This window comes from Halichoeres trimaculatus, unplaced genomic scaffold (assembly GCF_033239565.1).
Source record: "Halichoeres trimaculatus isolate MK-OKI-2021-1 unplaced genomic scaffold, fHalTri1.1 fHalTri1_scaffold_18, whole genome shotgun sequence".
Classification (NCBI taxonomy): domain Eukaryota; kingdom Metazoa; phylum Chordata; class Actinopteri; order Labriformes; family Labridae; genus Halichoeres; species Halichoeres trimaculatus.
The window spans coordinates 9,632,449-9,650,614 of NW_027437196.1; the positions used below are offsets into that span (position 1 = coordinate 9,632,449).

Sequence of the window (18,166 nt, forward strand, 5' to 3'; positions counted from 1 at the left end):
TATTTTCTAGTGTTTTTTGTGCCCGGAGGGATGCTGCGTCACATCCGCCGTTTCCCTCCGGAAGTACAGTCAATTTTTATTCACAGGAAAAAAACAGCTGTTGTTGAAAAAGAAAACATCAAAGTGAGTTTTCCCGGCGCATACCTTGTCTTTATCTCTCAACAGACTTTAGCACCGTAAGAACTACTCTTCACATGCTCCTCTGTGTCTGTCTGGATGCTGATTTTGCTGACTTGAGCAGCGAGTCTTGTTTCGATCATTTGTTGGGAGTTAGCTGTTGCTAACGTTAGCTCCTACCGCTGTGGACATCCAGATAGCACCGTAGCCTCTCTCAGCTAACTAACTGACCATTTCTCCACTCCTCACGAGGCTTTACTCCGTCGACTGTCAAAAATTTTGAACGATAATTCAGCTTAAGGGTTAAAACGTGAGTAAGAAATGGTCGTACATTGTGTTTCTCGCTCACCACCTTTTTAATTGCGATATGAATTTGTTTGTCAAACGTTAGCCTTGTTGCTCGTCAGAGAAAAACTCATAATTAAGTTAACTGAAAAGATGTTTTCTTGATAGTAATAAACGTCAAATCTTGCGTACTTTTAATTATTATGCCCACAGATAAACGGTTTTTGACCTGTCCTTTCGAGGCATCCTCTTTAGATCATATCTCAATCCTTTATTATTGAGTAAAATTGCAAGAATTGTTACACTCAATCAAAAGTGATTACAGTGTTATTTATATAGCACTTTAAAAAAATCAAATCAAAGCTAAAATGGGATCAAATCACAATATAAAGCTATACTGATCCCAAACAGCCCATCACCATTGGGACAAACAGTAGAGCACTGTCAGGGGATCTCAGCGTGCAAACTGGTTTATACAGGCATAAAAGCTCAGGTATATAGAGAAGTACAAGTCCATGTTGGGCCTTAGATTAGTTTAACAGGTGCTGCTATAAATGTATTGTGTTAATGTTCATGACATAATTGTTCTGTTTTTGCTTCGTGTTTGAACAGCATGCCAGCCCCAAAAGGAGGACCAGCTCCTCATGATTCTCAGCCTCAGATGAAGAAGCTGGATGAGGATGGGAATGGCGAGGCTCTGCCATCCAAAACTACACCAGCGCCCAATAATAGCTCCCTCATAACAGGAGAAAAGACAGCCACCCCACGGACTAAGATAAAACGGTCTGCCTCGGCAGAAAGAGGAATCACACCTGCCAAGTCATCTAAACAGGGCTCCCCTCCGAAGGATTCCAGCAAAAACGTCTCTGATCCACCTGTTAAAAAAGCCAAGCTCCTAAAAGCCACAAGTGCCTCCTGTGGAGATGCTGCCTCACAGAAAGCCAACTCCAAAGCTCCACTGAAGCGAACAGCCTCCACCGAGTCTGAGGATGAGTTTAGCAGTGAAGAAAGTAAGACTGACCCTTTTAGAGAGAGGGATGAAGGAGACAAAGCCCGCTGCATCCGGAAATATTCAAACCGAGTTAAAGCTAAGCGCAAAGCTGAAGAGCCCCTGTCTGACCCACAGGACACAAGCCAAGGGTCACCAACGGAACCGTCTGGAACTATTCAGATGGACCACAATTATGGGAGATTTTCTGATTCTTCAGGTGAAACTTTTTATGAAGAGCAAAAAGAATCTGTTACTGAAAGTGAGGGTCAAGTAAATGCAATTGATGACACACAAGCAGAATCGAAGGACATTGGTGTATGTGGTGCTGAAAGGAAGCCTGAGGAGGTTCAAACTTTAAAAAACCAGAAGCTCATAGATTGTGAAGCACCAGCACCTTGCAGAGAAATACTTGACTGTAACACTACAAAAGATACACCTGGCATCACATCTGAGGCCAAAGAAAGTGAAAAGGAGGACATTGAGGATTACAATGAAAGTCAAGTTGGTGGTGTAATGCATGCGGCTCCTGCAGAAAAGCTGTTTTCTGGTGCTAGGAAAGAAAAGACAGACACAGCTCAGACGGATGTAAGCGGGGAAACTGAGACAAAGGAAACTGTAGAACCTGTTTCTGAGGAGGTTATGTTGGATAAAAAATGTGAAAGTCAAAAAAGAGAGCATGAAGTGCAGGGAGTAATCGAAGCTACCAGTATTTCTGCAGGTGTAGAAGAAGTTTTGTCTCATGAAACGAGCAAAGGTAAAAGTCCAGAGAAACAGACTGAGGAAAATGTAATTACATCATCAGAGTCTGTTGGTGACCCAATGACTCAAACAGACCTCAGTTTCAAAATTCAAGTTACTTTTAACTCAAAATCTGAGCATCTGGATGGAGTAAGTGATCAGATGCCAGACATGAATACCAACTCTTGTGACGTGAATAGACTCGTCAGAAAGTCTGAAGAAAAGCATGAAGTTAGTGAAAGGAAAGATGCTAAATTCCCATCAAGTCAGACTGTTGATGGACCTCGTTCTGTAATAGATCAACAGTTGAGTCCAGGGGTGATTGAAAAGACAGCTAAAAGCTGTTCTGAAACACCACAACCAGATTTTAAGGCTGTCCAAGAGCAGAATGAAAAAGAGGTTGTTGCTGATTGTGTCACAGTCTCAGAGGGTCAGCTAGATGTCAACACAGAGACTAAAATAACATCAGAAGAGAGGTCTGACTCAGCACAAAGACATGAGAACCACAGGCTGACTCAGAAAACTACAGAAATACCTGTTGAAGTCATTGAAAATACTTTGAGAGTAGAAGAAGAGAAAGTACAAATACAAGCGTCGGAAATATCACAGCAGAAACAGTTGAATCAAGACACTGCAGTGGAAAGTCAAAAGAGCCAAGATGTTATAGTACAGGGCACGGAGGTATCTACAAAATTCAATCAGGAACATGTGGTTGATTCAGAAACATCAGAAAATGAAGACAAAGTGTCAGAAACACAGATGATGGGGACATCAGAGTCTTTGAATCAAATGCTCGCAGTTGAAGTAGAAAACAAGGAGGTCAGTGAATACACCATGGAAATTCAGAGTCAACAGGATGTTGTGATCGAAAATGAAGACGTGGGCAATGATGATTCTACTTGTGGACCTGAGGGTGTGACTACAGTGACATCTGTGGTCTACACGATGGACGTACAAAGCTCAGAGTGTTCACAAGTCAGTGAACAAGCATTAGATATGTCTGATAAGATGCTGGAACCTTCAGTTTCAAATTGCCAGGGGACTGAAGATGAAGACAGGGCTCACGCTAATGCTGCTGAGGCTCAGATAGAGGTGGGCATGCAGTCTACAGAGGCTTCTGATGTAGCACCAAGAATAGAAGCACCAGTCCAAGAGATCCAAGAAGCAGCTGGACCTGCAACAGACACATCTGAAAAAGTTCAAGAAGGCACGATGCTTCAGACTCATGATGATAACAGATATCAGAATGTTATAACAGAACATGTCAATTTAACAGAGAATGAAGTCGAAGTGGATGTGCAGACGGCAGCAACAGAGAAGGCTCAGGTGGTGACCCGAATCAACCAAGAAGCCTCTGAGCATGTAATGGAAATATCTGAAAAAGTGCATGAAGGAAACATGGGTCAGACTCCTGAGACTGAAAATGAAAACAGGGTAATCACAGGACTGACAACTGAAAGTCAAACGACAGTAGAAACACTAAGGCACAGCAGCGAGGACGCCCATGAACTTATGACCCACGTTGAAGTACAGAAGGATTATATCAGTGATGGAATGGAGAGTGAAGAAAACAGAGAAAATGTCATCACAAAATCTTTGATTGGTGCTGAGATTCCAACAGAAATTAATCCACAGGCAACAGAGGAGATTCTTCTTCCAACATCACCGGTGGAAATACAAACCCAGAAGGTCGAAGAACTCAGTACAAAAGATTTTGCAACGTCAGGTTTTGAGAAAGACACCTCCAAATGTGATAATGTGGCAGCTGTTCTCCTTACTCTGGAAACCCCAGTAATGATGCAGGAGATTTCTAATAATGAGGCTACAACAGACGAGGAACCCAGTGTTGCTGTTGCCAATGGCATCCCAAAACCGGTCACTTTTGCAGATGCTGAGAATGAAGAAAATCAACATGCTCTGGCAAAATCAAGAGTTGGAAACGTTGAGCCAAACTCAGAGCTGATTGGTGGATCGGTAGAAAGTGTTGATTCTACGTTACAAGACGGAAGAGGAAGGAGCGATATTGAAGAGGTCAAAGACGAGGCTGAAGAGACATTCAGACATAAGGAAGGACATGAAGATGGAACTGTAAGCAATGAAGTATTAGTTTTTGTTTGTGACCAATCAGACGACACTGATGTTGTAATTCAGGCATCAGAAGAGCAGATAACGACACATGACCAACCAGAGATTGAGATCAATGAGAGCCAGGTGGTGTATGAGCCTATTAGTAGTCCTGAGAGTAACGATGGAAGAGAGATTTCTGCGGTACTGGAGAATCATAATGGTATGTCGTTACTGGATGTACAGCTCACTGAGACACAGCAGATTGAAGGAGATTCCTCTACACATGAAGAAAACAGGGAAGTTAGTCACCAGCAGTTGGGCTCTGCTGACGAACAAATATGTGCCTCCGACAGCCAGGAAGTTGAAATGCAAGAACAGACTGTGAGCGTGCCAGAGAGTTGTGTCTCTGCGCAGTTTGTGCAGGGGGAAGCAAGTGTAGATGTGAAACAAGTGGCAGCGATCAGCTCGAGCGATGACATCAGCACGCCAGATGGCCAGTCTGAAGCTGAGGTGGAGGAAAGTGTGAGGAATGGGTATCCAGACGGCGTAGGTGTCGCAGAGGTTTCTGAACAGGTGCAGGAGGACGCTAGACTTCAAGGGGTTGAGGACGTAGCGGTGATGACAGCTACAGCAGAAGCTGAAATACCAGATAGTACATCCGAGGAGTTTGTAATGTTGGAACCGATCCCTGAGAGTGAAATTCACTTCGATATTGTCACTCAAGCAGCTGCAGAATCAGGGTTGTCTGTCTCACTCACAGAGCAGGTGAATCCAGATAGTGCTTTGGATGGTGATGAGGAGAAACAAAGAGGGATGAATGGTTCAAAGGAAACCATTGCCACCCCTGAAGTGGAAGTGTCTCAGTGTGAACCAGCTGGTGCAACTGTGTCCAGTTCTCTCGAGGTTTTAGATCAGGAGACCAAGCAAGGGGCAGAAATTTCTTCTGAAGTTGTTCAAGATTTTCAAAATTCTGATCAAAGTCAGCAACCGTTAGCTGAAATGATGGATGTTGAAACAGCAAACTCTCACGTCACAAATGAAGACTGTAACACACTTGTGTCTGAGAATTCGGAGGCTAATTTGATTCTACCAGAAGTGCAGCTTTTAGAGGATATCGAGATCGGTCGTGAGATTGTCGTAGCAGACGACGATAACGAGGAAGATAGTGACATTCAAGAAATACCCAGTATAGCCCCAGCTAAGACCTCTGAGGTAAAGGTCGAGACAACTAAAGATAAAAATTGTGATACCAACTTGAAGACTGATGGTGACGAGAAAGAAGTGGTGCCAGAGAAACCCAAGAAACAAGAAATGAACACTCAGGCCAGAACCAAAGCTCGCCTGGCAGCTCTGGCTGAGCAAAAAGCTGCAGCGGCAAAAAGACCGGCGAACAGACAGCAGATGAATCTCTTGGCACTTTGTCAGGAGATCGCAGAGGACATCGCCACAGACAGCATGCTGTTAAAGAGGATCGAGGAAGAGAAGCAAGCAGCAGCAGCTGCGGCGGTGGCGGCAGCAGCAGCAGCATCTAAGAGTGAGGCCACCAAGAAAGAAAGTCCACCTGAGAAGACACAGGAAGTAGACCCTGTTCACGTGGCACCACCTGCAGGACCGGAGAACTCTTCTCCACCTGTGACCCCAGTCACAGAGGAGGCATCTGCAGCCCCAGTCCCCACGGTTGCTCCAGCTGAGGCTAAGACTCCTGAAGAGGCTCCAAAGAGACGTTTCTTTATCTCACAGATTTCTGTGCCACTCAAAGCCCATGAGAAGAAGAAGTTGACAAGATATCAAAGACTACGACAGGTTGAACTGCAGAGAGAGAAAATGTCATGGGCACGAGTGAAGAAACTGAAGTCCGACCAGGCAAATCAGATGTTTTCGGACATGGACTGGCAAGGACCCTTGTCTTCGTTCTCTGTGACTCCTATGACCACTGCTCCTCAGCCTGCAGCCAGTCCATCTAAAACATCTCCCCCAAGTCCGTCCAGCACGAGCAAACCTGCAGCACCCCAGGCAGAAATTCCTAAGGTTGATAGTCCAAAGGTTGAGCCCAGTAAAGCTGAACCCATTCAAGCAGAAACCTCTAAAACTGATGCTACCAACGCACAACCTGCCAAAGCTGAACCTACTAAACCTGATGCTGCCACAACTCAGGCCCCTAAAAATGCAACCCCTGTTGTTGAAACAAGAAAATCTACAAGGCTTAGTAAGGCTCAAACTTCCAAAGTAACCCCAACTCCAGGGCCGGCTCCGAAAGTGACCAGATCACCTGCCAAGAGGACCCTCCCTGCTGTACCTCCTCCAATGCCCAACGGACTTAAAGCTCAAAAACAAAAACCTGTAGAGTACATTCCATACAAACCCAGACCCAAGTACACCTTTGAGGACTTTGAACTGGATGATGACCCCTTACCACCAAAGCCCAGCCCTCAGACGAGGCCTCCACACCTGGCACAACCAAACGTGAAGTCACAACCCACAGCTAAGCCCTCTGCTACATCACAACTAGCCAATCAGGCAAAACTCAAAGCTCAGACCACACCATCAGGACACCTCTCAGGTCAGTCAAAGCCCTCCTGCTCCCCAAGTCCTCAGTCAAAATCTGCTGTCATGACACCCCAAGTGAAGGCCACAGCCACTGCAGCTGCTTCAAAAAGCGTCCCATCAACTCAAGCTCAATTCAAGTCTCCTCCTTCAACAACGCCTCAGCCGAAAGTTGCTTTGGCTCCTGGTCAGTCCAAGCCTGCTGCTTCTGCCTCCCCTCAGTCAAAGCCTGCAGGTAGTGGAGTTACGTCCCAGATCAAGCAGACTGCTTCATCAGCTCATCAGGCTGCACCTGAAACAAAGTCTGCTGCTGCTTCTAAGACAGACTCTGAGAAACCGTTGAATTCAACAGGATCTGAAGAAAGCAAATGCAAGGTACATCAGAAGTAACGCTTTGTGTGATACATGTTTTAAACAGTATTATTATATAGAGATGTTAACTGTAACTTTTTTAATTTTGTTCACAGAAAACACCAGAGCAGCTTCCATCAGCTCCCACTTCTGCTCCTACTGAAGTGAATTCCACAGAGTCCAATGGCACACAGAAGTGTGAAGAAAAACTCACAGGTAATTCTGTTATACGACTGAGTCACAGCATCTAGCAGACCAGATCTGGCAAAAATGTGGTATAATATTCCCAAGTATGTTTAAAAATAAGTGTTTAATCGAGTACAGAGGGATTATCAGTCTATGTCATCATAAAGCTGCGCAGGCATCTTGACCACAGAAGCAGCATTAAGCTTCATTCATTCAGACAAGTTAGCGTTTTTTAAACACTAAATTCAACCTGTTGTAAGCATCAAAATGTACAGTTGTTCTGTGTTCAGAAACAATACTAAGCTAATAGCGACCATGCTAACTAGTGACTTTCAGCCCCCGAGAGTCATCAGTTAACAGGGTCACACTTAACACTGATACACCAGCGACGTGTGTGTGTGTGTAACTGAATGTGAATTCTTTATCCAACCTCAGTTAACAAGGTTTGACTGCAGCAATAATAACTGCTGATACTCAAAATCCAGATTTGACTTTGTTTATTTAATGAAAAAGTTGGTTTGAGGCTGAGGTTCTGACCGAACATGGACTCAATATAGACAGTAAATAATGAGTGAACCTATAGATTATGATGATTAACAGAAACAGATTTTATGACCAAAGTAAAATTACATAATATTATGAAATGATAAACCAGTCTATTAACCCTGAAATACACAAACATTAATATTCTAATGTGGTGCAGTTCTCTGGATGTAATTTTCTGGTTCTTTTATCATGAACCGGGTCTCAGACTCAGCAGTCCGTGTGCTCTTTTTTGGTTTGGGAGGGTTTCTGATTTATTGACATATGTTAATGTCCTGGTCTGTCACAGTCTGGTAAGTGTCCACGGATAACGCAGTCATGAGCATCGAGTGACAGTTGTGTGTTTAAATTCCTCTCTGGGGTAGATTTAAAAACATCTGTCCACCTAATATCTGTCCACTTGCTGATCTCCTCTATCCACTCACTGCTATTTCACAAACCTGGGAGCAGTTTACCGTCAGTTAAAGTGATGCTAAGTTAAAAAATGTGGTTTTGGTAGGTTGACCCCCCCCCCCACGTCTGTTGACAAACCATTTTACTTCTGCACCCAAGTTGTGCGCACATCCCGCGTTGTTGATAAACGAATAATCCCTCTATAAAAGGCGTCTTCCTTTTGAGCCTCCACATTGAAGCAGTTCCCCTTGGAAGCCCCCAACTTTCACTACCATAGTTATACAGTAGCAGACAGCGGAATAACCTAGTAGCAAACACATTTTTTTTTTAATTATGAAGTGTTAAAAACTGCAGTTCCTTGAGTGTCCACTAAAGGGTTGCTCCAGGAGTACCAGAAACCATGTACTTACCAATTAAAAAAAAAAACCAAGATATATTCCAAAGATATCCAGAATGGTGTGACATGCAGTATCTAATTCAGCATATCAATGAGTAAGTAGACAGTTGGTAGAAATGGTTACACATCACGCAAAAGTCTCATGCTATAGATGTCATCAACCCCACCCACTTTCTGGCAAATTTCAGATTTTTACTTTCCACATTTTCTCCTTAAATTGTTGTGCAAGTTGAATTTTGGGGCGGACAGGAAAAAGTTTGTCAGGAAGTTCAGTTGTATGTGTTCACACATGCTGCAGTTTTTGGAATTTCTCAAGTTTGGTGCATGTGTGAATACATTTACAGCTGCTAATACAATCATTTGTAGTATTGACATAACTGGGCTATGAAGGTACAAGCTCACAATTATACGTGAGGTCTGAGTATGTGTCTTTATTCCTTGACAGAATGAGGCTAAATGTTCTTTAAGCACTAAACTGTTCTCGTGCTAAAGACTCCTACCTTTTCTTGACAGGTGCTGCTGTTGATCCTTCTTCTGAAGTCAAAACAGAAACAGTCAAAACAGAAACAGACAAGACATCTGAGGCTTCTCAAGTGTAAGAACGTTATCTTCATTCATTGACGTGTTTTACTTGTGTGAATAGAAACCTAAAGTAAATGTGATGTGCATTTGTGTCACAACAGAGCGGTGAAGCCAAAAGACAGCGAGACTCCTCTCTCTGATGCTTCTCTGCAGAGAGAGGTGAAGAAACTAAAGGAGGCAGATAAAGATGGCACACAAACCATCATTGTAAGTGGACCACCTGTGATTTCTAGATGTATAGATAAATAAAGTTAAATAATGGAGTTTGAAAGGAATCTGTCGTTTTCATCATCTCACAAGGATGCAGGACAGAAGCATTTCGGAGCGGTGGCCTGCAGTGTGTGTGGGATGCTTTACTCCGCTGCCAACCCTGAAGATGAATCTCAGCATTTACTCTTCCACAACCAGTTCATCAGCGCTGTCAAATATGTGGTGAGAGGATGTTTCCTTGAATGACGCAGCTAATGTTTGTCACTGTCTCATAGTATTGGCTCAACGGGGGGATACAAAGATGCATTTTCCAGGGACACAAGTGCAGAAACAGAACCTGAATGTCACTGAGTTCGTGAAAGCTGTAGGATAATATGTGTGAATTGCAAGAAACAGTGTGATACATGTATCTGCTCCGAAATTGGTTGCATGAAATTATTCATAAGCACAACCCCTAACTACAGAGGACTCTTAAACGGGGCCTAACCACTGTGACAGCTGCTATTCCAAATTTGTAATGCAGTTTATTGCCATGTGTGAGACTGTCATTTGTTTGGATGACAACAAATTATCCTGTTAGGGGAAAAAAACAAATATTCTACAGGAGTGGTAGCCAAAGGAATATGATGATGAAACCCAGACTTATTGAATGTGTGGTGAGTAAATCTCCAAGACCACTGGAATTACTATTTAACTGTAAACCTCAGCAGTGGATAAGTAGAAAACTACACTTGCAAATATTGGAGTGTACCGTCGGAGTTGGTATCTGATTTGATACCAGCTACTGGGATCAGATGTGTGCATCCTTAACAAAAACTTTGCGTTAAGGTTTCTCTGATTCAAATTCAAAAGAAGCTTTATTTGCATGATTTTTTTTTAAACATTTTGCCAAAGCCAATGTACAAATAAAAGGACCAAAAAAATACATCAGCAATCAAACATGTATTGAGGACAAAAATACATAACTACATCAATCAAAAATAAATCAAATAATAAAATAAATACAAAAAATAAACTTACAATTATGTAAATTAACATGAACATAGTTAATTTTTTTTTTATCTCATAACACCTTATTTATTTTCTTTTACAGAAGCCTGTCTAACTCTATAACAAGTTGTCACATATTTGGCTGACAGCTGAACACACTGTAAAAAACTGAAATCCTATAGTTTTTATTTGTCTTATTTCAAGTAAAATTTGTCTTATACTTGATACGAGCCTTATCAGTTGAGAAATATGTCTTGTTTAAGTCAGTTTGGGGGGACTGAATTGCTTGTAACGAGCAAAAAAGCTGTGCCAATGGAAGAAGAAAAATTTGCTTTAAACTAGAGTATTGTCTGAATACATCTGACTTTTCTCTTGTTCCATTGGCAGATGTTTTTTTTAACCCATTACAACCAATTCAGACCTCATTTTTGTCTTTAAATAACTTATAATAAGACAGTTTCTTGACTGGTCAGATGAATGTGGCTTAGATTAAGTCTAAGAAGACATTATTTACTGAAAATAAGACAAAAACACTTGTTCTCTTCACCAATAATCTTCAGGATCTGTTCCTCTTCGTGGAGTTTAAAAAATCCAGAGCATAAATTTGTAAACTTGTGGAGAAATATGTATCTAATATTTGTATAACCTGGACCAGTGACAAGGAGATGGATCCTAGTTTCTACTGGTCCTGTGTTACAGAGACTCTGAGATCTCTCTTACCACTGATGTCTATACCAACCAGTATCAACAGCCAGTTAATGATCAGAGAGTCAGTATTTAGTGAGTGATACTAACACTGTTTCGTCCTTTTTTCCCCTAGGGATGGAAGAAAGAGAGAATTCTGGCTGAGTTTCCTGATGGGAAGATCATTCTTGTCCTGCCAGATGATCCTAAATATGCTCTGAAGAAGGTAAAGAATGTTTACAGAGTGTAACATCTGCTTTGTATTCAGTCAGAATCAGAAAAAAACTTCTCTCTAGGGGTGTATTCACACCTGGATTGTTTGGGGGAGTTGTTCTGAAACAGTGAGGAGTCTCCCCCCAAAACCCTGGTTTGTTTGGGCATATGTGAACACAGCAATCGCGCTCAGATGCGGGACAAAAGATGCGGGTCGAGATCACCAAAAATAGGTGGTCTCGGCTGACTCATATTGTAGTAATGCAAGCAGTAATGATCTCGGTTGACAACTGTACAGTCAAAACAGTAGAAGAAGAAGGAGTAGAAGAATCAACAGCAGCAGCAGAAGAAGAGAAGGCTTAAGAACTGAAAAGTAAAGAAATGAAGTGCCTTATCAAAGTGCCTTAGCATGGTCTGGACTCTCAAAAACTGCATATGTTGGTCTAATAGAGCACACTGGTATGTGAGTCAGATAAAAGCTAATTAGCCACACACGTTGTTAATGCTTAATGGCTGTTCTTCCCTGTGGAAAGCAGGTAACAACATGAATAATTGACTGAATGCAGATAAGGAAACTCCCCGCCTTCCGGGTATGATTTCTGACCAATGAGAAAAAAAAAATGATCGCACTTGGCATATGTCCCTAACTTTGGACCGCAAGAGACCTTTGCCTTGTGAACACAAACAAACCAAGTGACAACCGCAATAACTTTATCATTTTTGCCCCTGAATTGGAACAAAGCAAACAAGCCACAAGTATGAATACACCCTGATACACAATAAGTAAGAGTATTGGAATATAAAATAAAGAAGGTTCATGTTTTTTGTTGTGCATGTAGGTAGATTTGGGTTGCAGTGAATGAGTCAGCCCATTTTTAACAACATTTAACAATAAGCGCAAGACTTGACAAATAATGCAACAAAGTACTGAGCGCTAAGAAGGTACCCTCACAAAAACAAGAAATAAGATCGACCACGGGTTTGTAAAAAGAAGTTCAAAAAGATCAAGGAAAACAAGGTGAAAAGATCTTAATCACTTATCTGCTGCAAAGCTTTTCAAGACCAAAGATAGTGTTTTAGCTATTTTTCTTTGGGTGCCTTAGAATGATAAAAATATATTTTAAACCATTGCTTTATCTACAAAATAAACTCTATGTTAGGTTGAAGAGTACATGTTTCTGGCTATTGCTAAAGCTTTTCAGGAAAACACAATCATGAATCGGGTCAAAGATAATGTGACAAAGATTTTCCTGTGTGAACTCGCAACACAGTCAGAACCTTTGATACACACGTGACATTAATAACTCAGCAAACAGCTGTAAACAGTTTCATGTATTGACTTTTTTAACTGAAGCAAACACTGAGTAACTGTTTTATGTCTCAGGTGGAGGAGATCAGAGAGATGGTGGACAATGACCTCGGCTTCCAGCAGGTGGAGACCAAGTGTCCCTCTAAAACCAAGACTTTCCTCTTTATCTCCAACGACAAGAAAGTGGGTGGATGCCTCATAGCAGAGCATATACAAGAGGTAAGAGACAGCAGGTTGAATTAGTAATTTTTAATGCAAAGACAAATAAAAAAACTGCATCATTTTGGGTGGACTGATGTTTTGTTGCTCACAGGGTTACAGAGTGATCGAGGAGCCCGCACCAGAGGGTTCAGAAGGAGAGAAAGTGATGTTTGAACGTCAGAGAGCTTGGTGCTGTTCCACGACTCCCGAGCCGGCCATCTGTGGCATCAGCCGCATCTGGGTGGTCAGCATGATGAGACGACAAGGCATCGCCTCACGCTTGCTCGAGTGCCTCAGGTAAGCATTTCTAAGAAAAAAAAAAAGTAATCCCATGTCTTTCTCTGTAAGAAAAAGGAGAAACAATTAACACGTTTGCTTACGCAGAAACAACTTCATCTACGGTTCATACCTGAGCAAAGATGAGATCGCTTTCTCCGACCCGACGCCCGACGGGAAACTCTTCGCCACGCATTACTTCGACACTTCTCAGTTTTTGGTTTATAACTTTGTGAGCGGAACGCCCTCGACCCAGCCCAAAACTGGCGCAGTATGACGGTCTCCAGGAACATTGGATTCAACTGAGACACTCACTGACCAACGAGCCGCGCCATCACTACACAGTGTCTGACACAGAGTCTTTATTCGTATAAAATAAAATAAAAACTGTAAAATACTCGTTGGAGAGGAAACATTGGTTTAAATCTCAGGATTAAAACAACAAGGTGTTGTTCACACAAAAACCCATTAATTCACCCTTTAAACCCTCGCTGGATAGTATTTTGGAAAGAAAAGAGTATTTTCTTTATACATTTTTAAGTATTGCTTTTATTAAAGATGTAGAGTTTTCGTGCATGACCTGACAGCAATAGAAAACAGAGCATTTCAATTCTTTGAAGCATCTACACTGATGATACCTGTTCAGCGGTTAAGGTTGAATTTTTTTTCCCCACCCTTGATTTTACGTTTTGACATTTCAAATGAATCATCCTAACCAGGTGACGTCATCGCTCGGACTCATTTCAGCCGTCACACGGGGAGATGTGGGTCAGATGAACCGTAGCTTGGGCATTAATCGTGTGCTCTAATGTTCTTAGATCACATTGCCTGTTTTCCAAGCTGAGCCATATACTGTACACCATTTAGCAGGGCATTGTAGCCTAAACTGTATGAGTGACCTTTTTTATTTTTAAAAAGGCTGTCTATTGCTTTGTTTGTGCCTGAATGAATAACGTGTGACTTAAAAGATTTGTCGTTATGTTCGCCTGCCATACTTTATGGCTTTTTTATTGCATTAGTCTAGAGTATCATCATGCTATTTCTTAGTAAAAACAAATCAAATGTATATCAAATTATCATGTAGATTTATGCATACTATAACAAAATGTCTAAAGAGATGATGTGCATGGTGAGGTTGTAACTGAAAGATGGTCATTCAGCCTTCAGGAGTGCAAATAGGAATATTTGCTCTGTGGTTAAACTGCCTCTCACAACACGGATTTACAGCATCATGGTAATACATCCCTTTATTTTTTTTCTTCTTCCCTCTCTATGCTTTTAGAAAAAGGTGTGTCGTGTAAGAAAAAAACTTTGATTTATACAAAGCTCTTATGTAAATATTTATTTAAATAATAAACAGTTCAAAACATTGAGTTATGGTGTCTTTTCTTTGGAGAGCAGCAGGTAAGTGTGAATGTTTTACTTTCTTTAACCCCGGGGTTCCAACGCCACATTTTGTCCATTGATGTTAGAGATAATGACCAAAAACGTGCCCATAGAAAATGTTTGATCTGTTTTCTGAGATTTCCTTTGTGCCATGAGACCCCTGACGTGACTAAGGAGGGGAAACAACGGTATCTGTGGTGGCAGATTAATTCAAGAAACATTGCTGCTTTTTAAAGGGTCGCTGGTTTTCAGCCCTGCAATTCAGGGGGTAGCTGGTTAACTGCACCACTATTTAGCTGGTCTTTGCACCACTGTTCAGGCCAGGGTTCTCCAACTCCTACCCTGGAGGGCTGAGAGGCTGCAGGTTTTCTTTCCAGCCAAAAACTCCACCAGCTAATTTCACTGATTACCTAACCTTCAAGCAGAGAGCAGGGACTAATCAGTGAAATAAGCTGGTGGAGTTTTTGGTTGGAAAGAAAACCTGCAGCCTCTCAGCCCTCCAGGGTAGGAATTGTAGATCCCTGGTTTAGGGTCATATGCTATTGGAGGGTTGATAGTCTTGGGCCCTGACATTTATTTATTTGCTAATCTTTGGCAATGCTCTTAAGGGGGTTGCTGGTCTCCTTCTCAGCTGTTAGGGGGTCACTTGTCCTGGCCGATTTATTTAGGGGTTTGCTGGTTTCTGGCCTTGCTTTTTAGCCCTTGCTGAGCTCACGGCCTGCCATTTCAGGGGTACTGGTCTCTGGCTTTAAGGGATGGGTACCGAATTAGGAAAAGGGAATTCCCAACAATGCATCCTTGTGACTGTTAGGGAAAGGTAGAGTAGCAGATTTTCCATGCTGGGCATGAGCACAGCATGGCAAGTTTATATATTGAAGAATAAACAAATTAAACAAATTGATATCTTTTACCACATAAACACAAAAAGTACTGAAAATTGGTACCACTAAGCAATGATACCGATTACCAGGAACTGGGCACCATATCATTCCAAATGTGAAAGGTACCCATCCCTACTGGCTTTACTATGTAGGGGGTTGCTCGTCTTTGGCAATGCTTTTTAAGGGGTTGCTTATTTCCTCCTCTGGTGTTTAGGGGGTTGCTTGTCGCTTGCAGCACTATATAGAGGGTCTCAGATCTCCTGCTCCCTGATTTAGGGGGTCCCCAGTCCCTGGTCCTGCTATTTAGGGGGCTGCTGGTAACTGCTTATTAAAGGGTCGCTAGCCTCTGGCCCTGTTACTCAATCTAATCCCCTCTTGTAATTGAGCCTCCTCAGTCTTATTACGTTGTATTAACCACTTATGCCATCTAGTGGACAGTGTTGTTGCAAACATTTCTGTCAGTAGCATTCAGAAGTCGTAACCGTGTGATGTTTGATGTAATTTTTATCTACACTTTGTTAACAGTGTGTTATCAGAGAGATGTATTTAAGGGTGAATGTGGGACTTTTCTCGCTGTCATGTTTTCTCTTTGCAGCAGCAGATGTAAACACTCCCCTATTAGTGCATTCCTCCACACTCCTGTCACAACACGGGCCAGCTCAATGGCAGCTTCTGAGAAACAAAACAACCTTAGAACAACACGGATACTTCCTCAGGCGGAGAGTGAGAAAACACGAGGCCTCTGCTCCTCCTCAGAGAGGTGATACCGATCAGCAGGAGAAAACAACTGAACCCAGCTTCCTAAGGTATCTTTAACACAACAGTCACCTTGGCCTGTTGACTCTCACTGACACTGGGATCATCTTGATCCTCTAATTTACCCTTCAAACTCATGTCACAGCTTGCTCAATCCACTCAGGCTACTTAGAGATGGAGTGGTGTGAATTCAGTCCTCATAACTGGATTTAATGAAGAAAAAGACATTTGTAAATTCACACTTTTATTCTTACACATCAATTTAAAGAGACAATATTGTCACAGCTGCCACATTGTACATCATAACAACATCCATCCTTGTAACAAGGTCAGGTTATTGTTAGTATTTGTCAAACTATTATTACTACTTATTAAAAATCAATTTCTTATTTACACTTTTCACAGCCAGTGTACAAAACATAACATCAAGCACCAAACATTATTTAGTACAGATCCTTTCTACAGTATTTACATAACTTAAGTCAAATTGTGGTGACTTTTTGATCTTAAGGAAGGAAACACCAGCGTGATTTTAGCATGAACTTCATCCAGAGCATGAGCTGTGACCACCAGCTGAACCGCCCTCTCAGTGATTCGGGGATTGGCCTCATTGCGTGACATCTGCTGGGACTTGATCGGTTTTAAGAGTTTTAAGATAAGATTACAGTAATGCTCTAGGTGCTTGTTGTGTTGACAGGCAACCTATAAGAAGAACAGAGCTGCTCTGGAGCACACGTGGCAATCGGACCACAAAATGGCAAAGAATTATCACTAATTTGACATAAAACCTGACAGGAAGCACAGGGTTGTAACATAAGCTGTTGCAAACAAAGGTTGATTTGAAGTGGATGCATTGCTTGTGCATCTGTAACACCAGTACATGTTTTGTAGTAGGCTGAAATGACTTGACACATGAGTTTTTAACGCCAATGCTATGGCAACGTCAAAATTTAGGCACCAAAGACATTATACTATACTGTTACCCAAGGATGTTCATGTTTTTAGACAAAAAGTCCCTTTGTGATTGTCCAAAAAAGCCAAAAATAGATGTCCTTACAGGATGGGACAATTCTGACCACAAAAATCGTACAGTAAGTCCAACATGTCTGGGTCCTGAAGCCTTCTATTCAAAGCACCCTGACCTTTCCCAGGCTGCGCAACGACAACGTTACCATCTGCAGGAGGCTCTACCAGCGGGTGCACTTTGTTATCCATCTTCTTAAAGTCAGTAACACCAATACCAGGCAGCGTGCCATTCCTCTCTGTTGGAGTTTTGGTGTCCTCTGAGTTGTCCTTTAAATCTACGATGCTGTCACCGTTCATGCTTCCTTTGCTAACTATGCTCAGATCATCCTGACATGCCTCTGAGTCACTCGCATGGGGCAAAGAAAAGTACGTGCATTTCCTCGTGAATGACTGCACCTTGTCTTCCACTTCGGATTTTGTGCCTGTCGGACACGAACCGTTCTCCTCCGTGTCCTTATACATTCCTCCCCCTCGAGTGGTAAAGCTTTTGTTTATCCCAACTGGGTCTGACACAGACTTTCTGATTTGTGTGTTCTCACTAAAGAGCAATTGTTCGGCATTAACAGGAACACTGTGTCCAGGCACGACTTTTGCGTTAAAAGCAAGGCATCGTGTTGCTTCGGTGAAGGTGTCCAAAGCACCAGTGGAATTAAAGTACGACAACTCAGGCATTGCTTTGGATTGGGCTATGTGGTAGGGGGAGTAAAAGCTCGGTTGTTGGACAGAGGGGGGCCTTTCACGCACTTCCTCCTCATAATTAGCATTTCTCATCCCGTAAAGTCTTTCAATGGTCCTTCTGACAAAACCTTTACTGATGGATTTCCGTGGGGACTCATCTTCACCACTAGACAGCTCACTGGAAGTTTGAGACTCATACCCGGCACTAGTTGAAGTCTGTGCTCTAAACTCAGCCATCTCTGCTGAGTTTGGGCTAGGTAAAGGTTTATGTCCTTGCTGGATATCCGTGGCACTCTTTGCGAGAAACATCTCCCTGATGGATTTGACTCTGATGCCTTCAGGCTCTGTGGTTATAACACTGC

General features: G+C 42.3%; 1 protein-coding gene across 3 annotated transcripts; it reads left to right on the forward strand.

Moving 5' to 3' along the window:
• The first annotated feature begins 47 nt into the window (after positions 1-47).
• On the forward strand, positions 48-14,439 carry LOC141807295 (uncharacterized). Of its 3 annotated transcripts, none has more exons than XM_074693196.1 (10): positions 48-123; positions 1,015-7,117; positions 7,210-7,309; positions 9,126-9,207; positions 9,296-9,401; positions 9,495-9,626; positions 11,215-11,304; positions 12,676-12,819; positions 12,914-13,098; positions 13,186-14,439. In XM_074693196.1, the coding sequence occupies exons 2-10, from the start codon at positions 1,016-1,018 to the stop codon at positions 13,352-13,354; spliced, it is 7,110 nt and encodes a 2,369-aa protein (XP_074549297.1). In that variant the 5' UTR covers positions 48-123; position 1,015; the 3' UTR covers positions 13,355-14,439. The 3 variants fall into 3 exon arrangements, with proteins under 3 accessions (XP_074549297.1, XP_074549298.1, XP_074549299.1); XM_074693197.1 differs by having other exon boundaries at positions 69-176; XM_074693198.1 differs by lacking the exon at positions 48-123 and adding an exon at positions 193-427.
• Positions 14,440-18,166: the final 3,727 nt, after the last annotated feature.

Excerpts from the sequence above, each read along its gene's own strand:
- LOC141807295 (XM_074693196.1), top strand. The coding sequence starts at position 1,016 with ATGCCAGCCCCAAAAGGAGGACCAGCTCCTCATGATTCTCAGCCTCAG. Across the intron at positions 9,208-9,295 it reads ACATCTGAGGCTTCTCAAGT|AGCGGTGAAGCCAAAAGACA; the intron begins GTAAGAACGTTA and ends GTGTCACAACAG. Across the intron at positions 9,627-11,214 it reads TCAGCGCTGTCAAATATGTG|GGATGGAAGAAAGAGAGAAT; the intron begins GTGAGAGGATGT and ends TTTTTCCCCTAG.